At 38.9% G+C, this 24446-nt stretch overlaps 2 protein-coding genes across 3 annotated transcripts in view; one reads left to right on the forward strand and one right to left on the reverse strand.

The window, feature by feature from the left end:
* Positions 1-3328, reverse strand: part of afg1lb (AFG1 like ATPase b) — a 31470-nt gene extending 28142 nt beyond the window's left edge. For both annotated transcript variants that reach the window (XM_085381933.1, XM_085381931.1), the window contains exons 1-2: positions 3195-3328; positions 2664-2971 (exon numbers count right to left, since the gene is read on the reverse strand). In XM_085381933.1, the coding sequence (XP_085238059.1) occupies positions 2664-2971; positions 3195-3309 (423 nt within the window). In that variant the 5' untranslated portion in view covers positions 3310-3328. The remainder of the gene's footprint in view (positions 1-2663; positions 2972-3194) is intronic.
* An 811-nt stretch (positions 3329-4139) lies between these two features.
* snx3 (sorting nexin 3) lies at positions 4140-22674 on the forward strand. Its single transcript, XM_085381939.1, has 4 exons — positions 4140-4345; positions 18808-18903; positions 19236-19360; positions 22395-22674. Exons 1-4 carry the CDS (start codon positions 4184-4186, stop codon positions 22498-22500), a joined length of 489 nt encoding a protein of 162 aa, XP_085238065.1. The 5' UTR covers positions 4140-4183; the 3' UTR covers positions 22501-22674.
* Positions 22675-24446: the final 1772 nt, after the last annotated feature.

The following is a 24446-nucleotide window of genomic DNA, read 5'->3' on the forward strand; positions in this document are numbered from 1 at the left end:
GAAACACTGAGTCGCTAGTTGCTTTAGGCCACAGTGATTAGACCTCTAGTGAAGTCTGTTGTTCTTACGTTTAACTCTGGTGCTCAAAAATGTCGACATGAGGTTGTTTAAAATTAATCAAGGGTTTGATGATGCACCTTTTGATAAAAACAAATATCATATTTCATGAGTACAATAAAATATATTATTACAGTTAAATGAACAATGCATTTTTTTTTAACTTTTTACATTCAATTACAATAAATTTGATTTATTTATATAGCACCAATTGACAACAACAGTTGCTTCAGGGCATTTTACACTGTAATGTAAAAACCCTACAATGTTTAAAACAAAGAAAAATCCCAACAGTCACATGACCCTTTATAAACAAGAACAGTGATAGTGAGAAGGAAAACTCCCTTTTAACAGGAAGAAATCTCTAGCAAAACCAGGTTTATGGAGGGGCAACCATCAGCAGAGAGAAGGATTTTAAATTTAATTCAGGCTTTAACAGGCAGCTAGTGAAGAGAAGCCAGTATAGGAGAAATATGCTCTCTCTTTCTCGCTCTTGTTTGTACTCTCACTGGAGCACTTTGGATCAACTGAAGGCTTTTTGGGAAACTTTTAGAACAACCTGATATTAATGAATTATAGTAGTCCAGCCTACAAGTGAGGAATCTGTGTTGCTCTGAGACAGGATGTTTCTAATTTTGAGGACATTGTGCAGAAGAAAGAAAGCAGTGCTAGATATTTTCCAAGGTAATGCCATGTAAAAGTGAAATATCTAAAATGAATTTCTAGTGAGACACTGTTTTTCTAAGATTTTTTAGGTCTGAGTACTGTGACCTTTTTTTGTCTGAATTCAGAGGTAGGGAATTAGAGGTCATCCAGGCCTTTATGCCAGTATGATATGCCCGTAGTTTAACCAGTTGATAAATACAAGGTAACTGAGATAAAATATTTTGTGACTGAAAGACAGAATTTTTTTTACACCGCCACTGTGTGTGTGTGTGTGTGTGTGTGTGTGTGTGTGTGTGTGTGTGTGTGTGTGTGTGTGTGTGTGTGTGTGTATTTCAAATCAAACAATCGAAATGTGATTGAAGTGCAGATTTTTAGCTTTAAATTCCAAAAACAGTTAATGCAAAGTTAATTACAACAATTTTTTTATACATAGTACCCTTTTTAGAGGTTCAAGATTAATTAGACAAAATAACGTGATGAAAATCTTTTGCATCAATGCCTGAAGTCTAAAACCCATGAACATCACCAAATGCTGCGTTTCCTCCCTGAGATGATCTGCTAGGGCCTTTACTGCAGCGACCTCGAGTCTGTCTACATTCAGTTTTGTCTGCAGTAACTGAAAAAAGCTGGTTGAGATCAGATGAGTGACTTGGTCATTGAAGAGTATTGCATTTCCTTGCCTGGAGAAACTTGGACTGCTTTTGCAGGATGCTTTTGGGTCATTATCTGTTTGCACTGTGAAGCGCTGACCGATCAAGTTTTGCAGCATTTGCCTGAATCTGAACAGAGAGTATAGCCCATCACACTTCGCGATTAATCCTCCTACTTCTATTAGCATTTATGTCATCACAAGTGACTCAGTTCTACAGAGAACCATTTATGTCAATGCCAAAATACTTTTCTCATTGTCTCATTATTTTCATTCAAGTTCATCTTATTTTACCTAAATATTTGTTTTCAAAACTACGCAAGCTCTCTTTGGTTGAGGTGTACAGAAGCAAAACTACAAAAAAAACGTATCTCTCAATCAAATGAAGAAAGAAGAAGATGACATTTACCAGTGTCATACACTTAACCATGTGTTACAACCAAGGTATGTAGAAGAGCGTCTCTAGACACACAACGTGTCCAACCTTGAAGCAGCTAAGACCACATCAAGTGCCATTCCTGTCTGCTCAGAACAGAAAACGGAAGCTATAATTCGCATGTGTTGACCAAGACTGGACAATAGAAGATTAGAAAAATGTTTCCTGGTCTGATGAGTCTTAATTCTTATTGCAACATTTCAATGGTAGGTTCAGAATTTCGTGTAAACAACATGAAAGCATGGCTCCATCCTGACTTGTATCAACAGTTCCAGCTGGTGGTAAAGGTGTGCGGGATATTATCTTCAGCCTTTTAGTACCAAATGAGCATTGTTTGAACACCTGAGCATTATTGTTCACCATGTCCATGTCTCTTTTATGACCACAGTGTAACCACTGCTTCTAATAAGATAACGCACCATGTCACATACCTCAAATTCTCTCACACTGGTTTGTTGAACATGGCAGTGATTTTGCTGTACTCAAAGAAAACCTTTGTGATGTGGTGGAAGAGGAGATTTGCATCATGGATTTAAAGCAACTGTGTGATACAATCATGTTAATATGGAAGAAAATCTCTGAGAAATGTTACCAACACCTTGTTTAATCTAGCCCATAATGCACTTCTGAAGGGGAAGGGGGGTATACCTAATAGAAGAGTGTATTATATTAGTAAGTATACATAGAGTGAAGAAAAAAAGTCCTGATTTTTGCAGTAACTGACTAGCTGTGGTATATATTGGGGATAAAAACGGGCAAGTTGTAGCTTCTCTGAAAAGCCAAACCTGCCTTATTCACTCCAACCATGGTCAGCACAACTTCTCTGTGATGATACATGAACAATCATGTCATTACCTTTTCAGTGAGCTCACTGCCTTTGTTTTCGCCTGCTCTGGTGCCACTGTGATGTTGGCTGCTGTCATCTTTTGAGTTTAGAATGTCTTGATTCAAGTAGATACTGTTACTGTAGCTCTTGAGGGTGTGCTGCAGCTGGGCCAGCTGCTGGAGAACCCGTCTCTGTTGGGCATCCCTCCTCAGGAAGCCACCCTGAACGAGGCTATCAAAGTGCACAAGAGTTTCACTGGAGCCACACGTGTCTGCTGCTGGAGGATCCGACGAGCAGGACGATGCAGATGAACAGCATGCCCTCCAACTACTGTAACCTTGAAGCATTACACCAGAACACGTCAGTGTTACATGCAAACATAAAATATGCCTCGATATAGTATAATCTAGATGTTATAATATGATTCCAGTAAAGCTGTATTAAAACATGTCGTAGCAATAAATGTGTAGTTGTAGCACACGGAATTTAGATAGAGGAAATACAGTCTGAAACATTTCCCGGACGGGTTAGACTCTGCACGTTGGCGCAGAGTCGCCTACCTTTTCCAGAGAAACTGCTCGACAAACAACAAATCTGACGTGAAATCAAAGGAGAGTCTTTGAGGAAAAACTTCAGTGAGCGACTGACAGCGGCAGCAGCCGTGTAAGTCGCCATGATGTTTCAAAACGCTAAAACTTTATTGAGATTCATCCACACAAGCGTTTCGCAATAGCACGACGAAGGGGCGTTTAGAATACTTCAAATTTAAATAAATGTCACGAATGTATCTCAAATCTATAGTATCTATACACATAAACCTATAAGATTTTGCGTCAAAGGAACAATATAATTATACATTTTTATAAAATTTATAGTTTGTATTCTGTATTATGTCGATTTTCTTTCTCCGTTTTTGACTATAAACTGTTATTGATTGCCAATTATTATGACTAACCCTGTGAACTAGGTCTTTCAAGGAGAATAATATAATACTGACCATTAAATTTCTATATTTCGGTCGCTTGGGGTGTGACAGTAACAAGTTTCCGTTCTAGCAGTCACTTTATATTATTAGCTGTGTTTGATCTGGGTTGTAGGGTAAAATGAACACGTTTGTGTCTGTAGTGTAGTAATCGATGTGTGTAATGTGCCCGCTGGCAGGTTGTAAATAAATCGAGCAGGGGGGTGACAGAGAAGCGTCAGCTGAACCTCAGCTGATCGGAAGTTCAGCTCTACGGCATTTCAAGCTGGCGAGAGTAAGTGACTGGGTGATACCGAAATTTGCGTGGTTTGCCTTCAGAATAAACTATGAAATTTTTATTTTTAGCTCTAGCAAGAACAACATTCACGTGGAGAAATTAAATAACAATATATCTCATCTTTAAACTCGGATAAGTCAGGAAATCAGACCGTATTTTAACGTCAGTCTTCATTTTACATACACAGCATTCACCAAAATCCTTTATTTTGAAGGCCATCAAGGTGACGTGCATATTCGTAATCTGACTAACTTCACGCAATCCCCAGGCTGCTAGAAGGAAAGGGAGACATGGCTGAAACCATAGCTGATACAAGAAGGCTTTACACCAAGCCTCAGAACTTAAATGACGCCTATGGACCTCCGAGTAACTTTCTAGAGATTGATGTAAGCAACCCTGAGACGGTCGGGGTGGGCAGAGGCAGATACACCACGTACGAAGTCAGACTGAAGGTGAGCCTACCGTAACAAGTGCAAATGGCGCTAGCTTTTAAGCTACACACCTAAGCACGCAAACATATCTTTTCTGCAGTCACAGAAAGTTGTAATTTTTATGACATCGCGATTTTTGCCCCCACTAAGACATTCAAAGGGTCGATATTTAAAAGTGTGGGCTATTAAGAAGTATCAAATTGTCCGTTGCTAAAGGAATTAGTCGACGCTTGCTAGGAAGCTAGCAGCCTTTATCTGACTGCACGGTTACCTGACGTTACACTGTCTGCTCAACGTTGTTGGTGTACATAAAGCTGTTTGACTGCATGTTAATTAAAAGTGTTTGATAACGTGGTTAACGGAAACGGTGTCTGTGTCTTTTGACGGCGACATCGCTCCGGGAAAGAAGGGGTGTGCGCGCGCGTGTGTGTGTTTACATTAGCCTCAAGTGTTTTTCCACAGCGCAGCTGAAACATGTCTACAAATAAACTGCAGTTATATAACCTCGGTTTAAGCGAAACACATAACCTTCTCAAAGACTTAACGTCTTTCTGAACATTTGATCTCCAGCCACACCCCATTGTCCGAGTGCAAACCACAGATAACAGTATTGGTCACACTTAATGACAATCCTGAGGTGAGGACTGGCCTGTATGACTAAATGGTGCACTGGGACATAATGCGAACATTTTGGTTGGTATAGTATTTTACTTTGTAGCTTTTCTGACGTGACAAATCACCAGAAGCCTAAAGGAAAGCATACTTTTGAGTCAGCTTCTCTGGAGCTATAAGGACAGGATGCTGCCTGATCCTGTCCAGTTTCACCCACCCCCTTACAACACACTTCCTTCCTCCAACTTGTAGAGGAGAACAAAAGGTGTTTTGTTTTTTTTCGTATAAAGAATTATTTTTGTCACTTTACTATCTATTTGGCTGTCAGTGTACATTTTTTTTTTTAAATGTGAAATTCTGGGATGGCAGCTAATGCTGCGTAGAAATGCAACAGTGTTGTTGAGCAATAGGTCAGGATGAGAACTGTTAGAGAGTCAGCAATTGCAAAACACATCCTGTGTATCTTTCTGTTACTGCAACTTTGTGGTCAGAGTAAAAATTAGCCTTGAATAGCTGAGGTCAGCTGATACATTTCTTTCAGTGTTGATACAGATCACTAGTAACCAAAATCAAACTATTAAAATAACAAATCATAGTCAACATTAACTCCAACACTAACTTTTGTTAGGCTTTTTGTGTCTTAAAACTGTTGCAATGTAACAACAACAAAAGAACAAATGTATCTTTTTAAGATCTGTTCTCAAAGATGAAGTGTATTTTTTTTTCCTGGGAACTTGTAATTATAGAAATAAATCACTGTAATTGCGATATTTGGCAAAATAGTTAGTTCAGTTAAGTATTTGGAAAATCTTGCAAAGAAAAGCGTCTAGACTTCTTTAAGTTACTTGAAGACGTTTCACCTCTCATCCGAGAAGCTTCTTCAGTTCAGAACTGAAACGTCTTCAAGTAACTTAAAGAAGTCCAGACGCTTTTCTTTGCAAGCTCCTTTGACTACGATGACCTGGATGACTGAGAACCTTCACAGACATATTTGGAAAATCACACTTTTTTTTTTTTTTTTGCCTCTGTCCACAACTGCTGTGGATTTTAATTAAACTCTCCAGATGTGATAGAACTGCAATGATGCACCTGCATCCTCATGACTTGGTGACAGCTTTAATTCAAGAAGCCTTGAACCAATTTTTATACATTTTCCCATTTTTAGATGCTCAAAAATAATTAATAACTGACTGACATTTTCTTTGTCAGATGAGATCTGTTCCCTTGTTGTTTTATTGCAAATTAAGCAGATGAAAAACAAAGATGCTGACGCAAGTAAAGGAGGGCAATAGGTTGAAAACCTAAAATAAACCTAACAGAGAGATGGAAATGATCAGACTGGCCAAATCAGCAACACCAAAAGGTCTGAAAGACTACAGAATACAACTAAAATAGGGGGTTTCCATGGTTAAGGAAAGCAGCTTCACAACATCTAACCAAGCCACGAGGCGGTCTACAGTCAAGCGATACCTTCATAAATGTAAATAACAAAGGGTTTACAACAAGGTGCAAATCACTGGTTGCACTCAAGTACAAGCAGCCCTGATTAGACTGTCAGAAACCATCTAGAAGAGTCTGCATAGTTTTGAAATAATATTTGAAACACGCAAACAAGATGAACTTGTACCAGAATGACTGGTGTGCATACTTCAATCATACTTGAAGAGAAAATAATGGAGAGGGAGAGAAGTGGCTCATGATCTAAAGCATGCCATATTACCTGTCAAACATGGTGGAGACATTTTTTATGGCACTTTCATGTATGACTGTCAGTGGAATTAGTGTTTATTTATTATGTGACTGTTGAAAAGTAGCAGAATGAATTGTGAAGACTACAGGGCTATACTTTCTGCTGAGATTCACTCAAAAGATCCTGCAAAATGGATTGAACAGTACTTCATAGTGCAAATGAGTAGTGTCCCAAATCACACTGCAAAAGCAGCTCAAGTGTTTCTCAACTCAAAGAAATATTGTGAAGTTCTTTTTTTTTCTTCAAGTCGGTCTCCAGATCTAAAGTAAATAGAGCATGCTTTTCACTTGCTGAAGACAGAGCTAAGGTTAGAGAGATCAGTTGGACACCTTTTGGAGCAAATGTGTCAAAGCAAGTCACAGGATGAAACAGCATATTAAAAGCACTCCTTAAAATGGTTAGCTTCTATAATTACCTTAGAGCCTCTAGAAATTTATATGTATAAAATGTCTGTAAATCCCCTGAAAGTCTGCATTTCTATCGTGTCTCGATAGTTTGATTTATAGTCCACTGTGGTTGTGTCCTGAGACAAGAATTGTGTCATTTTCCAAATACTTATGGACCTAAATGTATCTGGCAATCCACCTTTGAAACATCAAACCTGCTTAAATCTGCAAATGCTTTTCTTTGATCCTGTTTATGGCACAGTACCCACAGTGTTGATAGGATAAATGTCTTACAAAATAAAAATGTAAATATAAACTAAAGGTCGCTTGCTCTATTATTGGAGTTTTAAATCATATCATACATGGAAACGGGAGTTGACGTGGTTGTCATAAAACTATAGATTTTAAGAGTTTTTTAGAACAATGAAAAGTTTGAACGTTTTTTATTTCAGTGACAACTTAGCAGTCTGCCTGTGCTGATAATCTCAGTGAAAGCTCCATGGTGAACAACTTGGACAACCTTGGACCGTTTGATTCAGCTGCTGCTGCTTTTGTCAGATATTAAATGTCATGCCTACATCAGGAATTTTGTGAGAATGTTAAAATATAAGTCTTATTTGACATGCAGACACAACAAGCAGGCAGTTAGATTCACGAGAAACGAAAAAAAGACACATTTTAGCTGGGTTAGCCACGAGGTAAACTTTGTATTTTTTACAGTATTTTCAAGCTTTAAGAACTCCTTTTAAAGGCTTGTCAGTTTTGCCACATAAGCCAGGCAATTTTGTATAAATGTAACTATTATTGGACCTTTTGTGTTCGATTTTAAATACACAGACTGTCAGACAGTCACTATAGGCTCATCTGATTGCACCATCTCCTCATCTCTAAATTGTCATCTTGGTTGACTGACACCCCTGTAGTTACTGGCCCGGAGTATTTAGATTGGTTACCAGCCCTCAAGTATTTAGTCGTTTTCCTTTACCTTTAAGAAACGAGTTGAGAGGAGAGAAGCTGTCTCCAGGCATTAGCGTTGAATATAAGGCTACTGTACTTGATTAGCGTGTAATAATTAGCATATGCGTGTAATCAGCATTATTGTGCACCTCATAGTCCTGTGTGACCCTGCTTTGCATAAGACCACAGAAGAAGCGGTGCATCCCTCACTTCTCAACAAACGTGGTGTCAACTTAGCTTTGCTTCTCTCCTTCTCCTTTCTTTAGCTTTCTTTGGAAGCGTTTTACTCCATCTCCAGCCATTAAAGAGTGTTTGCCACAAGGCCTAGGTCTGGAATGCGTAGTGTTTGCTTTGCCCCTTCATTGCTTTTTTTCCCCTCTTTCCCCCTCTTCATCTACCTTTCTTTTAATATTTCAGAATACTTGAAATATATCATCTCATTACTCTGTACTGTTTCCGTTCCTAACCTTTTCCCCTGTTCTCACTGCTGTCCCGCTATCCACCCCGAAATCGAGAGAGCTCTTGTGGCCGCAGTGAGAGAGTCTGCCTAATCCCCTCATTGAGAAAAGAGAAGAATTGAACCAGGCCAGGGTGGCTGGGTGGGTGTGTGTGTGGTGAGGGGGAGCTGGAGCATTTACTCCCCATCCTCACCCTCCAACTCACCCCCCCACCCATGGGAGGGCAGAAAGCCACCCCCTCACCAGATTTCATCCTGTTGCTTACTTTCCCATTTTACTCCCAGCTGTGTGCAGTCACTTTCCTGGTTCATACCGTGTTACCGTTGTTCCCCATGATAACTGAAATCATGAAGTTTGCTCCGAGACTGTTGAAATAAGAGTCATTCAGTTTGCCTGTGACTCACCGGCGGTGTTGGGATGCTCACAAAGTTAGTGGCGAGACAAATTGTTTAAACATTGTTTACTGTGGCTGTGAGGCATAGTCACTTGTTGGCAGACGGGCCTGCGTTTGGCGTTTGAAATTAATGGGATCAATCTCTCACTCTATGCATCAGTTTTTTAACGAAGTGGAAGCTAAGTTCACACCGAAAGGAGGCGGATATCTCATTTTGCATGAGCAGACTCGTAATGTCGGGGGTCATGCTGAAACAATGGATATCTGTTCCAATCCAAATCCCTTCGTTTTAAGGGTAGTTTTTGAAGTGGCTTATGGTTGCTTTTTTTATGCTTCTGCACATGTTTCATGTTCCTAATGGAGAGAGTTGTTTTTCATGAGTCCTATCATATCACCTTAATGGTCTTTTACTTTTTTCTGTGTAGTGTCTGGTTTGGCGGACCCCCCTCCCCTCAATACAGCATAGTGTATTTGTTTGGACCCTCAGCAAACAGGGGGTTGGAGCTGGGATGGGGGTGTATGTGTGTGGAGTAGGAGGAATGGGTGATGGATATTATCAAAATTTTAGTTGGTTCCCATCTCATCCAGAGAGCACATTCAGGGGAGCGAACTTTGGGATCTCACTTTGTTTATGGATAGGAGTACATAAAAGGGCTCTTATAGCGGTGTCTCCCACTCTCACTCAGTCTTCTACCCCTCCTCTTCTCTTCTCCCATAGCTTCTCCCTCTCTCTTTCTTTCTCTTTTCCATTTGGGCACCAGGGTGAGGGCGGGGGCCTTTGGTCATTAATAAAATGGGGAGAGATGGTGTGTGTGGATTGTGGGGGGAGGAGGGGAGGCTTGTCAGGCACAGTCAAGTGTAATCCAAAGTCTACAGCATCCTCTTCGACAACTATTTTAATGGAAATGGGGAACATATTGTATCAAGGCTACCATATCCTACTTGAAATGACAGTATCAAAAGTGGGAGTTGATACTATGGCAACAAAGCAGCTTTTTGCCAGCTAGGCGAGTCGGAGAGAGGGTAGGCTGTCAGGCCGCAGAGGCCGGCAAGCGAGGGAACGAGTGAGAGAGTACATGGAGAGGCGAGAGCAAGAGACCCATAGCCCCAACTCTTTTGTTCGGGGTCTTTTTTTCCCATTTTGGAATATGATGCAATGAGATGGTATTATGTTGCCATTTTTAATGCTATTATTCTGAAAGGGGACTATATGGGAGGGGTGAGAAGGGGGCATGGGGGAGGTTTAGGATGTGCACTCTCAAACTTGACTTAATCCATCCTGCTAAAAGCTAATGCATGGTGGCCTTGAACTATTCTCTCAGGAGATGAGTGATCTTTGTCCCCTCTCTCCCTCTCTCTGTGTCTCGCTGTTTTTAAGGGTTCTGCCTCTTTTCAACCCATTTTCAATGAGCCTAAGGTATTGTGTCCCACACATTATGAATCACATGCTCTTCCTATGGAGCGTAGATTGCACCTTGAACACTCATAATTGAAAGTGAAGCAAGCAGATCCACTTTGAAGGAGGTACATGTAGCTTTATGCTCCTATTTTAATGATGTCTAAAAATCTATTTTTCCACCTTTGCTTTTAATGTGGCCATTAATTTCTCATTTCTGTATTTTTCTACCTTTGCAAATGTCCTATTTGTGCCTTTTGCTTGCTGTTTTGTCTGGCTTTCCTCTTGTATCTGTCTTTTACAAAGTGAGGAAAGCATCTTTTTTTTTTCTTTTTTTTTGTGTCCCTTTTAAAAAAAACAAACAAAAAAAAAAATCAGTTAATAAAATCCTAAGACCTGACTGGGTGTGGGCTGGTCCCCTGTTCTGATCACTGTGAGGGGTTAGTAAGTTGATACACCCTGGTCCTAACCTCTAACCAGCCGTGAAAAGAACAGAGGCCGGGGAAACCTGATCTTTGACTTGTAGAGCTCTCACGCACCGCCTCTTTCTATGTGTTCGTGTTAGAGAGAGAAAGCATGAGTGAGACCTCTCATTTTTCAGTTCTGTCGTTTTCGTTCCTCCCCTTGTCCTGAAAGGCCAATCTCTTAATCACAGGGTTATGGTGGGTGAGGGAACTGAAAGGCCAGGTGACTTTCTTTCCTTACACTCTCACTGCTTGCTTCATTGTCTTGAGATAAGTGGTCCGGGTTCTAGTGTGCATACAAGCAGGCTCGAATGCTTTGGACTATTATATTTACATTGTTAAATGTGTGACTGGTCAAATCCTGTGCCTAACACCTGTGCCTGCATACCTCCTCTGTCAATGTGTGCTCGCACATGGATAAGTGTTTTCTGTGTTCACGTGATGGGATTAGAGTCACGGCGGTGGCAGATTACCTGTAACTGTGATCTGTTGTGGTGGGGATTAACTTTGTGGCGCTCCATGCTGTGAGGTAACATGACGCAGCAGGGACAAACCACGGTGAGAGGAGAGCGGAGTTAATGCTAGAGCACTGGGGCGATAAAGCTAAGATAATCCACTTCTCCTGTGACCTGAGAACGAGGAGGAGTGAGGGGTTCATTGACAGCTTCACCTGGAATGAACTTGAAATAATTGAAAAAGGAAGTTTTTTGGTGGGCTGTTTAGTCACACAAAAAAAAAAACCAGTTGAAAGAGGGAGTGGCAGATATTGTGCCCAGTGTAAGGAAATACTCCTACAGTTAATACAGTGTCACCTGAACCAGGTTATTTCACTTGGTTTTATGTTTTAAATGTAATAAATGTGGCCTTATTTATTTAAAATAATCTTACGAATTTCCCTTTTTATGTATAGTCCAGGCTCTGAATATTACATCAGTTAATATTTATTGATGTGATTTGGCGTATTCGTCCTAAGGGGGGAAAAGGGGGACTAAACTTTGTTTTCAAATCAGCTTGTTTATAACCCCAATTCCCAAAAAAATATTGCGATCCTTTGTGATTTGTGAATAAGACAAAGTTGAAAACTGTTCTGTGGTCAGACACATTGAATTCATCATTGATTCAAACTCTTTTTGGAAAACATGAACGCTGCATCCTCTCAACTAAAGAGGAGTGTGACCATCTGACTTATTATCAGCGCTCAGTTCAAAAGCCTGTATGCATGTGGTATGGGGGTGTGTTAGTGGAATTGGCAGCTTGAACATCTGAAAGGCCAGCATCAATGATAAAAGGTATATACAGGTTTTAGATCAACGAATTCTCCCATATAGATAAGGTCTTTTTATGGAATTCCTTGCACATTTTGGCCAAGACATTACTAAACGCCATAGCATAGCTATTACAATAAATCAGTTTCACAAAAACAACAACAACATCTTTTTAATCTAGGGCTATGCTTAATCCATGCCTGGGAAACTGATCCAGTGTCCTAACTGCTGTTTTTCAAGGAATTGAATGCTTGGCAGTTTCAGGGTTAGTGCATTCACAATGTAAATAGCTTGCATGTGGTGCAGAATGGACTAAGGAGTTTGACCTGCAGTTGTGTTGGTTTTTTTTTTTTTCAATCTTTACTTAATGTCCATGTAAGCCTTGTATAGTTGACCTGAAATAACTGAGGAGTGACCTTTAAAGTACTATAAGTCTCTGTGACACAAACAGTATCTGCTATTTTCATATATGTGCTTTGTTGCCTATCAGTTCACATATTTCTGCCTGTCTCATCTGCCATGTAAATTAAACATTGAAAAATAAATCTTTCAGCAGTTACATCATTAAATACCAATGCCTCAACTCCATTCAGTAAACTCTTACGTTCACTACTTGGGCATACTTGTGTCAGTGTTGAGGGATCAGTTATTCCTGCAATTTCAGTTAGAAATTCCAGTTAGATTAAAACACAAAAATGTCTGCAGAGTCATGAAAACTTGTTAGAAAAAAGGCAGAGCAAACCGCTAGAAAATGGTTAAGCTAAATGTAAATGGACAGGTACTTGTATAGCACCTTTCTCCTCAGTTTGAGCACTCAAAGAGCTTTCTACTACAACTCTCATTCACTCAATCCCATACATTCATGCAGTGCTTTTATCTATGCCTAAGCACTTTTATCTAACGTTTATATGCACTCAAACTCTGATGGATGCAAAAAACGTTGGCAATTATCAGTATCAGGGTTTAGTATCTTGACTGAAGATACTTCTACAGATGGACTGGAGTAGCTGGAGATTGATCCACCAACCTTTCACTTGGTAGACAACCTACTCTACCTGCTCTTCCACAGCCACCTCAGAAGCTTTTATTATATGTTGGCATACAGGGCTTTCTTATTTACTACAGTTTATTAGTGTTGTTGCATCCTGTCTGTGAAACGTTAATAATTCTTTGCAGATTTCTGACATAGAGAGGTCCATCGCTGGATCTTATATTATGCGTTATTATGCTGACAAGTTAATGTATACAAACCTTTTAGTTGTACACAGGTGATTTGTGCCCTCTAGTGTGTATCAGTTGCAGTTTTGAGGTGATCCATTTGACAGTTATGAAGTCCCGTGAGATTGAAAAGGAAACGGTCAGCTGAGAATATCCTATAAGATAAACGATCAATAGATGGCCAACTTTACTGTAATACTGAAATGGTTGGTAAGAAAGCAAAAGAAAATTGTGTTCAGCTGAACTCATAAATAAATCAGGAAAACTCAATGGACCAAAAGCACTGACTTTTTAAGTGAGATCACCTGTAATAGTATTCAAATCCACATTTGGAAGACGGTGGGGTATATTGATGAAGGGGTCATGTGAAAGATCAGTGTGTCTATACGAGTCCAGATTTTAACCCAATCATCAGCTCAAGAAAACATTCTGTGCGATTGAGTAAATTGCCCAGGTAGCATTTATTTTACAGTTAAACATCAAACCAGTCGTGGTTGATGGGCGACTCTCTTCATCATTGCTAAGGGTGTGACAGATGAGTTTGTTCTTGCCCACTAAACTCGGGTGGGATCCATAATTTTGAAGGTTGAGGATAGGACAGAGCAAAGACTGAAGAAAACAAATGCCCATATTTTTCCCATTCAAACACCACAAGAGGAGTCTCAAGGGCAGAAAATGTGACTTACCGGTAGTTTTGCAGATCAAGGGAAATAAAAAGGAAAAAGACTGAAAAGGGGAGACCATGAGAGAGAGAAAAGACCACTCCTGGTCTTCCTCCTCTTCAATTAGTCTTGCATAGAGCAGGCAAAGCTTCCAACCTCTCTAGTATCTCTGCTCCTTCTTTATGACCACGTACACCCACCTCCTTTCTCTTTTGTTCAGCCATTTACTCAGCCTTCTAGTTAACTCTCCATCCCCTTTACCGCACACAGTCACAGTCGTCTGCTTATCGATCAGTCTGCTGCTCGCGCTGTATTCATGCTGCACCTACTTGCTCAATTGCTTTGCTCTTGTGATTCCTTCTTCCATGAATTCTGACCCTCTGTGAATGTAGCCTGCCAATGAAATGCTCACTCACTCCCTCCTTGTTTGTACATTGTCATGGGATGGCCATGTGCTGTCAGGAATAGTGAAGAGCTTTGGCATTGTGCCGTAATGTGCTGTTTGCTTCAATGTTCTCTGTCAATGTCGAAACATCTCCTCTTTTTTTAAAATGAAATTCACTCTCAAGTGCTTGTCAACAGCAACTTGGAATTATGCACACATCTGTGTGAACGCACAAAAAAATGGCAAAGCATTCTGAGTGGGACAGACCTTGGTTAGCAAAATGTGGAATTTCTTTTCGCCTTGAGGCCAATTTCAATTTTCTGTTCGGTTTGGTTCGATTTGAAGGAGTTTTTTGTTCCCCCCCCCCCCCCCCCTCCTTTTTTTTTTTTTTTACTAAGTTAGAGTAGATAAGACAAAGCTATGCCCAAAACCAAGTCAATAAAACCTTCCTCTCTAGCTCTTTCAAGTTAGCTCAAGCTCTCCCTGAAAGCTTTTTAGTGATAATTTTCTGATATTCATATGATTGCCACAGAAAGTACAAACCTTTGTTTTGTTTTTAGTTATCACATTTTCTTAAAACATGTTTCCAATAAATGAATGTCTTGGTGAGTTTGTTAACTCTTGGGGAACACTTAGGGCTGTTCGATATAACGATATATATCGGATGACGATATAAAAACATCTATCGTTTCATTTTATGCTATCGTTTGTTTCGTGGTGTCACAAAATAAACCGTTTACGGCAATATTTTTTTCCACCGTTTTGATGGTCACTGTAGTGGCTATATTAATTTCTTAAAGTTCTCTCTTTCTCTTATTTTTAATATAACCACACTACTGACGGACAAGCGCCTGTTTTGGTTAGCAACAACAACGGTAACACCATCACGTGTCCGCTTGTTTATGTTCCACATAAACCTTTCACAATAAAGCTCAAGATCCACTTGAGACTTTTCAAAATAAACTGAATCACGTGAAAGAGCAGATTATTTACGGATGAGAAGTAAAAAAAGAGCCGCCAGGTGCTAAAAAATAAACCTTAGACTCAAACGTTAGAACAGGCTTTTCCCCGCAGCACGCCTTGTAATAAATACTCACAAAGAAAACGGCGGCCGTTACAACTTATGTCTAAAAATGTATCGTTTAATGCATCTGTTAAAACTAGAGATGGACCGATCCGATATTACGTATCGGTATCGGTCCGATACTGACCTAAATTACTGGATCGGATATCGGAGAAAAATAAAAAATGTAATCCGATCCATTAAATATCACGAAAGCACCTCACAAAACTTGCAACACGCCGTAACTCACCTCAGAACGTATGCATCACGTGATAGAGCAGCTGTGGCATGCGGGACCTGTCGGTGGTCTGGATAGCATGTGGAGCGTCGCTAGCAACCTGGCATTTCATCTCCGACAAAGTTATCCCCGAGAGAAGTAAAGCAAGTGTGTAAGTCCATCTCTGAATGTTTGTAAAGCATTCCCACGTTAAGCTTAACAAGCGACTGCCTCTCGCTCTCCGGCTGCTACTTCAATCGTGAAACTGCTTAAATCAGCTGATCGGCTTTTCTGTCGCGAGTCTGTCTCTCGTTTGTTTTTGGTCCACTTTGCGCCAGAAAGAGGAAACCAGCGGCTGAACAACAGCAGCACGTTTAAGCTTGATAAGCTGTTGTTAGAATTTATTTAATATTAATTTCTACACCAGGATCTTTTTTCTACGTAGCTGACGGCTGGTAACTGTGCAGGGGCGGATCTAGCAAAGTTTAGCCAGGGGGGCCGATAGGGCATTAACTGGGAAAAGGGGGCACAAAGACATACTTTTCTTTCTTATTCTCATTTAAAATGTCGAGCTTTTAATAAATAATTATCTGACACCCAAAGTTTTAATTTGATGTAAAATGAATAGAAGTCAATTACTGTACATAGTGACTATTAAGTCTAATATATATACCCTAGTAAGCTATAGTACTTTTTCCTTTGGGAAGGTACCATCTGTGCAGTCTGCAATTTTGTTGAAGAAAGATGTTGAATCTATTTAATATTTCTTGAAAAATAATTGATTTCTGTGCATTTTTTTTCACACTGCATCAAATTAAGGTTGATTACGTCGATTAAGCATCATGAGGTGGCGCGTGAGGGGTGGTTCCCTATTTTTTATTTATTTAATTTTGTTGTTGCTGGGAGTTGGAACCCTATTAGTTAGGTTGCTTAATATTTACGCTAAGTACTCTTTAAAATACCAGAATAGGGAGGATGGTGTAGGTCTAAGTTTATTAGATTGATCAGTATTGCTGAACTATGAAATATTTTTTTTGTATACAGGTATAACAGAATAGCTTTAGTGTAGTTGTTGTTTTAAACTTGAGTATGAACTTATACAAAATGCAGCAAGATATTTAAAAAAGCAGTTTTGTTGATTAAAAAACACTATATCGGATTCATATCGGTATCGGCAGATATCCAAATTTATGATATTGGTATCGGTATCGGACATAAAAAAGTGGTATCGTGCCATCTCTAGTTAAAACACTCGACTCCAGCTACATGACGCACAGCTGGGAACACTTCCGGCAAGTCGAGCTGCCCGAGATTCACAGAATTTACAGAAAATGTTATATTTTTGTGATTTATATCGTTATCGGGACGATAGAATTCTTATATCAGGATATGAGATTTTGGTCATATTGCACAGCCCTAGGAACACTTCCAACAGTACAGAGATACTGCTTTGCAGTTTGGTGGTTGTATCAAATAAAAGTACCCAGTACACTTGAAATAACAGAATTGGCCTAATATAGCAAACGAAAACAGAACTACAACTAGTGATTATTTTATTATCAATCAATCCGTCTGGGTTTTTTTTTTCTTCCTCAGTTGATTTAATATTTACCTGTTTTTGGTGGCGTTTACAATTGCGTGTGTAAACATCCCACATATAGAATTGAATGAATTTGTAGGCATGTAGAGTGAGGTCATGTTAACAAATCAATAAAATGTGGCTTACATCCACCAAGGTCTTTGTGGTCAACTTAATGTTTTATTTGTAAAAAATTAACAAAAACTTTGAAAGTGTGGTTGTTACAAATACACCGTATATTATCACCATATAAAAAAGTATTGTATGAAGATTTAAAATATGTCACATTTAACCCCTGACCTCTCTTCTCAAGGTCAGTAGTGAGTGAGCAGAAGGTCAAAGTGATAATAATGGTATACAGAGCTGTATAGATCAGGTATTTGGAGTATCCAATGCCAGCTTTTTATTATAACTTTATGTACATTAAAGTGACAGGTTAGAACTGTTTAAATAACAATTTTAGTACATGTATAATGTACCTGAATAAGAATTATTTTTTCAGAAAGTAAATTACACTTCAGATTTCTTTGTTTCTGGATCTGGAGGCTTTGTCTAAGCAGGGAAACCTATTGTTTAGGAGACCACTTCAATGAGTTCTTGCAGCTTCAGCGCTGGTATAAATGGTATGGAGCTGTGGTGATGACTCTGTTTGCATGAAAACCCATCGATACAGTGAGTGAGTAAATCTGCGATAGACTGGTGACTTGTCCAGGGTGTATCCTCTTCACCTGGTGTCAGCTTGGATGCAATTCCCACGGCACTGAAGTGGACGAGAGAGCAAGAAAATGGATGGATATGAAATGTCAGACAGTAGTACTCAGCTTTGAGTGCTCAGTCAAAAAGCACTATATAAGAATGAGTCTGTTTAACATTTGCTTGCTTAGTTTGAGCAACAGTCAGAAGTAAAAATCAATCCCATAGTTGCTGATCAGTTTTCTTTTTATTTTCCATTCTTTTGAGCTTTAAAATAAAGATTTACTTTATCACATTGTGGTGATAAATCCATAACTTTATTTAAATAAAACGGGCATCATTTTCATTATCCTCACCATCAACCTGTAGGAACAGCAAAGTGTCTTAGTAAGCCACCTCCACGGTGGGATTGAGTCTCCAAAATTATATTAATTATAACTATTCTCTCACTCATTGGCTTGATGGCGATGTCCAGAATCTCCCATTAGTGCTTGATTACTTTGAAATCTGGTATCTGGTTACAGATTAGGATTTTCTTTGTTGTTGTCCTTGCACTTAGTGCCGACTCATGTCCTACGGACAGGTTCATAATCACTTTTATTCATCAGGATAAAAGTGATTACTTGGGACAGCTTTTAATGGATTTTGCAGTGATCTGTCCCTCCCCAGAGGGCAAGTGGACTCGAAGCATGGCAGTAAAATGCAAAAAGAGATATGTGGGGGGAGAAATCATCCACACAAACTGGATTTTCCTATCACTTGCTAAACGATTCAATCGATATTTCTTGAACTCAGCTTTCTGAGCTTTACTTTGAACCACTCTGACTTACCTGAAATTTTCTTAGTGTATATCAAGCTACTTCTTGAAAAACTGTGATTTCATTTGAATAACTGCAGCCAGAGTTTAAGGGCAATTTCTTTGTAAATCACAACAGCTCTTAAAAGTGACACCTGTAACAGTCTGCGGCTTGTGTTTGTCCATAGACCAACCTACCCATCTTCAAGCTAAAGGAGTCTTCTGTACGGAGGCGGTACAGCGACTTTGAGTGGCTCAGAGCGGAGCTGGAGAGGGAGAGCAAGGTGAGCCATTGAAGTGAACTCCACACAAAGGCTGCTCGAGTACTTAGCTTATCAAATCAGCATATAACATTGACCACATCTGCAGTGTTTTGCTATGAAAGAGAAGGGAGTTTTGTGCATCTTTGGGTTGTTAAAGAACATTTTCTTCCCTGTCTAGGTTCAGCCCATAAACAGTTTCAGAAATGACACACAAAAAGCATTGACAAAACCCATATTTAAATAGTTTGAGTTGTTCAAATTTCTCATAATTTATTGTAACAATTAAAAACTTTTAATTTTGCTCTTTCTTTCTTTTTCTTTTTTTCTTTCTAATGGGAAATCTGTTCTCTCAGGTGGTTGTACCACCTCTCCCGGGGAAAGCTCTTTTCCGGCAGCTTCCTTTCCGAGGAGATGATGGCATATTTGATGACTCTTTCATCGAGGAGCGGAGACAGGGTCTGGAGCAGTTTCTCAACAAGTAAGCCTGTCCACGTCTCAGTCTTTATCCATTCTCCCACAATGCGTCCATGAGGTTAAAACAATTTCTTCTTAACAATTTCTTCTTTGCAGCTGCAGTCGTTTTCCGCTTCTGCCGTTGCTAGTTTAATTATTTATTTATTTTATTTAACTCTGACGAACAATGAAGCACGTTGTGCAATAACTAGATTCAACTTTTTCACTTCTCTTCATATTGTTAACAAACTGAACCCTCGGAGACGGGCAGGTCTTTTTCCTCACTATCCTCCTTAAATCTCCTTTATAATTACCTCGCAAAGGACAAGAACAACCAAAGAGGACTCAAGTGCGCACCCCCACAACATAATTTTTCCCACATTTGTTTTGTTGTTGATGTGTAATTTATGTTAATTGCAGCTCAAATTACAGCGCGTGGTTCCACGGGATGGTGTGTGCACCTCTGCTTATTTTTGATCCAGCATGTCCTCGTTTTCAGCTGCGGAACAATAAAAGTTACAGTCTGATTGTAATTATTTGCTTTGATTGCAGACTTAGCCATTATCTTTGTTTCATGTGCAAATGCTTCAATGTTTCCTGTTGGAATATTAAGTGTGCAAAGACAGTTGAGGAACATTAAAATCCATAAATGTTTTTTTTCTTCTTCATTTATTTATTTATTTATTTATTTTTAAAGGAGACAAGAATGTGTTGGTAATTAAGATTTCTCCCTCCCGTGCTTTCTGTGAATGAAACACTGCTGTTAATCATATTATTGTTCAGACTTAACACCGGCTGATGTGGCTGGCAGCATTGTTAAATCTGTGATTGAGAGCATTGTGAAGAGGAAATCTTTTGGAATGCTAAACATGATTATCCCTGCAAAATGAGTGAGGAGGAGGAGAAGAGCGAACAATCTTTTTTTTTTTTTTTTTTTTTTTATGATAGGCTAGTCATACATAATGCTGGCTTCAGGTAAGAGGAAATGGCTTAAAGATTGTAAACATGCTCCTGCTGCGCCTTACGTCCAGATCAACATTTCCAAACCTATTAAACAGTATTTGTTGGTAGCTAGCCTGATGTTTCCGGTGACTGCCCTGGTATTTGACCTCTGGCTCAGTCCCTTTGCTGCTTAATTTGTATGAAATATTTCCTATCAGAGGTTAAGACGCATGCATACAGTGCGTGTAGTCTTATCATTTTGATGTGTTCTGAGCAGTTTGTCGTTTACAAAAAGAGCCGTTTAAGGGTCTCAGGTGCACTGGCTCATTCTCGTTAAGCCGCTTTGCGTCATCTGAAGGGACATTGAGGGAAACTCAATGTCAGAGTGGCTTTAACAGAGCCCCAAACATCCAATATTTTCCACAAGAACTACCACTCTGACTGGGAGGGGGGTCATAAAATATTGATTCATTTAAGTCCTACTGGGATTTAAAGACGTTTGAGAACACCAAATACTCCAGAGCCTCTTATCAATCCCTCAAACTAGGATCAGAGTAACTTTGTGAAATAGTGGAAGGAGACAGGCAGTCTGCTAGTTTTCCTGTTTGCCTTGGTGTGACTTAATTCTATATCTTTGCTCATTTCTGAGTCAAAAGGGGGAAAACGGATTACTACTCCCAAGTGAACAGTTTTTGTGACTGTCAATGTGTTTGTAAATGTGAGATAAAGTTGTCGTAAATTTACGGTTAAATGGCAAATTCAAATAAGAGTTACTCTTTTTCACATTTTTGGCCGATTAGGGAAATGTACTGTGCTGTACATTACTATATGTGGCAATATAGTTTATAATAATATCAATGATATATAACAGTAACTTTTAACCATTAAACTACCGATATGTTAACTAGATCAGTTCAGATCAGCTCTTTATTCTCCATTAGTATAAATTACTTTAGCGTAATTATTTTTCAGAGTAGTTTAAATTATTTGTTAGTGAATCAGTGACATTGTTGACTGAAATCTATCCCAAATCGAAACTGCGCACTAAATTTAAACAGGTTTGACTTTGAATGCACTCATATAATATAATATAGTATAGTATATTTTAGAGACCGTAGGGAGATGACAAGTTAAAAGGGTTCAAACAAAGGTGGGAAATTCTTTGCCTTTCACACACACAAAAATAAGAGTGTTATAACTGTTTATAAATGGTGCCCATGTAACTTCAGGAATGCCTAATTGAAGTTGTGCACTTATTGTAGTGTTTGAAGTTCATTCTGTGTCGTCGGTGGTTAAGACACTGAACAGTGAATGAGAAGCAGCTTTTAATGACAGGCGAGTACCTAGATGTGTTATTAAGCAGTGTTAGCTTGTAAAACTTTTTGTAGTTTGACCATTTTTTTTTTATTGTTTGGATTTTTGTTTTTAAACTACATGTTTGTTTTGTATCTTGATCAGATTTTGTATTGCTGTTACTGCACTTACCTATTCTTACATATTTTACTCTGTTTTGTTGTACGACTGCTTCTTTGTGAAAGTAAATTTTACTTACCTACTCAGCTTGCTTATTAACTAAATTTAACAAAAGTTATACTTAAATGTTTTCCCCCCATATGCCACAGTGGCACTTTTGAAGGATGTGGCATATATGTGTAAATATATACTTTAAAACGCAGTTATACTCAGTAAAATTCTTTTAAAAGCATTGTATCAATCCTTATGCATTTACATGTTACTGGAGTCTGATAGGATTGAAATACAGCAAAACACCTGACATGACCAGTTTATTGTGCAGGCTGTAAATAACCCATTAAAAGTGGGCGAGTCACTTTTTTTTTTTTTTTTTTTTTTTTTGTGCTTTTTTTTTTTTTTTTTTTTTTTTTAAAAGCATGCACACAAAAGATATCATCCTTTAGAAATACTTGCATAAAAATGTTGAATGCTAAATAATTGTCCTTCTAGCACAATTTATAAAAAAAAAAAAAAAAAAAAATCCCCACACTTCTCACGTCCATTTCAGTAATTCATGCAAAATCTTGTTTCCTGTTTGTGCTCATCCCTGTTTAAACTCATCAAAGCTTCATGTTTGAATGTCCACTTTTGCTTTTGTTTTCCAGAGTGGCCGGTCACCCTCTAGCTCAGAATGAGCGATGCCTGCACATGTTTCTACAGGATGAGTCTGTTGACAAGAACTACACCCCATCCAAAATCAGGCAAGCCTGAGGGAAAGAAAAATAAATAAATAAATGGATGGCTCTGCTTGGCCTGGTCTCTCTCTCAGCCCTGCTCAGCCTCGCTTGGCCCAACAACCCAAAGCTCTTTTCACTGCTCCAGGTTTCTCTCAAACAAACATTTTATTGACAATATCGCCCATCTCCCCCCCCCCCCCCAGAAAAATTATATAATTCACTGCCTCTTTTAGTTTAGTTATCCTGATCGGTGTTTGTTTTCACCTTCTAATCAGAGTCAAGAATGTTCGACACGTAACTGTGGTTGAAAGTAATTTATAGCAATTTCTTTGTCTGGAAATGCCACTAACATGGATATATTGATGTATTTATCATTTAGCTATGTCTTAAATATATTCATTTATATAGTAACATTGAATGAGTGTTCTGTATATGCAAAGCTCTCGTAATGACCCACAGCGTTTCTCGTCCAGTACGGCATGTTGCTCACCACCGACCTACCAACTAAACACAAAAAACACACATGCAACGACGGGCGTTGACTTTCAAATCACACTTAGGTGTTCTTCTCCGAAAAAGGAGGCGTGCATATGTGTGCGTGTGTGTATATTGACCAGCACCTGCCCAATTATCACAAATGATTTTCTAGCAAGAGATTTACACAGAGGGAACTGCAGTATTTCTACTGGCTATATGCATTTTGAGATTTGTATACTGCTGTGCCATTTTTGTTTATTTTGAATATTTTCCAATAAAATAGGTGAAACGTCTCCACGTGTGAGTGCATTTGTTGTCGCTTCGGGCCGTTTGCCTGTCTCGCTACCCGCTCTGGACAGTCAGTCAGGACCAGTGCAGTCATCCTAACTTTATTGTACCTGTTTAATAAATACTGTGCAAGATGTATAAGGACTATAGCTATTCAAAGACAGCCCTGAGTTTGGACTTGCACTAGAGTGAGCCATGCTAAAGACACAAATGATGCAGTCTATGACTTGTGACAGATTAAGCTTGAATTAGTACAACATGTATTTGGGCCAGGTCACTATGCTTAATGAATGCAAGATCCAGAAGCTTTTTTTTTTTCCTTTACTTTTGTATCACATGTGCCACCACAATAAAAGTAAAAAGCCATTTCTTCTTGCCTTCAGGGCTATTTGTAAGGTCTGACCTTTTTCATAACAATAACATATCTGTACATTTTTTTTTTTTTAAGCACACTGCCTCCCACATGCTGCACATATAAGATGTGAGGACTTTTGACCCGTGCAGTTCCATGTAAAACTTTTGAATTTGAAGATGGAGTTTGATTGCAGCTTCATATGTCCTGTGAGAGCAAGCACTGCTCTGATTTTGGAGAGATTAACCCCAAATGAACCATTTTATGTAATACAAATCTCATTTGGTGGCAAAGAAAAATGTAAAATAATATATGTTATTCATTACTTGATAAAGCACCAACAAATCAAATGAACGTACACAGAGTTGGTTATTACTGATGAGCTTCAGGTGTTCACAAGAAATCCTGCATTAAATCAAGATGCATGCATTAGTGTTTAATAATTTAGTATGAGCTCTACATCCTTATAAAGTGTCACTGTAATTAGATATGAAACCAACACCACTGTTTGCTATGATGCCAGGGCTCCAGCTGGTAGTTTTACTATAAGCATCTATAGTAAAACTATACTATAAGCATCTAGGTCATGTTATATGAAAACCGTTTAATTCAGTGTATTTTATTCTCTTGGTTACAACTCTAAATAGTTATAACTCCATTAAAAATTTTGTTTTTTTTGCTTTTACAACAGAATAAAAACATTACAGGCCACAAAAACATTTCCAAGTGCTGAATAAGATTGTATCCAGTGTTAGTGTCTAACTTCAAAAAGTCGACCTTAAGCGTTTTCTTTTCTTTCTTTTTTTTTTATGCTGCGCCTCAAACAGGACACACCAAACACTAACGGGACAGCCATTTAAATA

The sequence above is a fragment of the Rhamphochromis longiceps genome, linkage group LG15, assembly GCF_057381845.1.
Source record: "Rhamphochromis longiceps isolate RC_006_pf linkage group LG15, R_longiceps_female_GT1.1, whole genome shotgun sequence".
Classification (NCBI taxonomy): domain Eukaryota; kingdom Metazoa; phylum Chordata; class Actinopteri; order Cichliformes; family Cichlidae; genus Rhamphochromis; species Rhamphochromis longiceps.

Coding starts and splice junctions, on each gene's coding strand:
- snx3 (XM_085381939.1), top strand. CDS start 4,184: ATGGCTGAAACCATAGCTGATACAAGAAGGCTTTACACCAAGCCTCAG. Junction 4,346..18,807: donor CGTACGAAGTCAGACTGAAG/GTGAGCCTACCG, acceptor GTTTGTCCATAG/ACCAACCTACCCATCTTCAA. Junction 18,904..19,235: donor AGCTGGAGAGGGAGAGCAAG/GTGAGCCATTGA, acceptor CTGTTCTCTCAG/GTGGTTGTACCACCTCTCCC.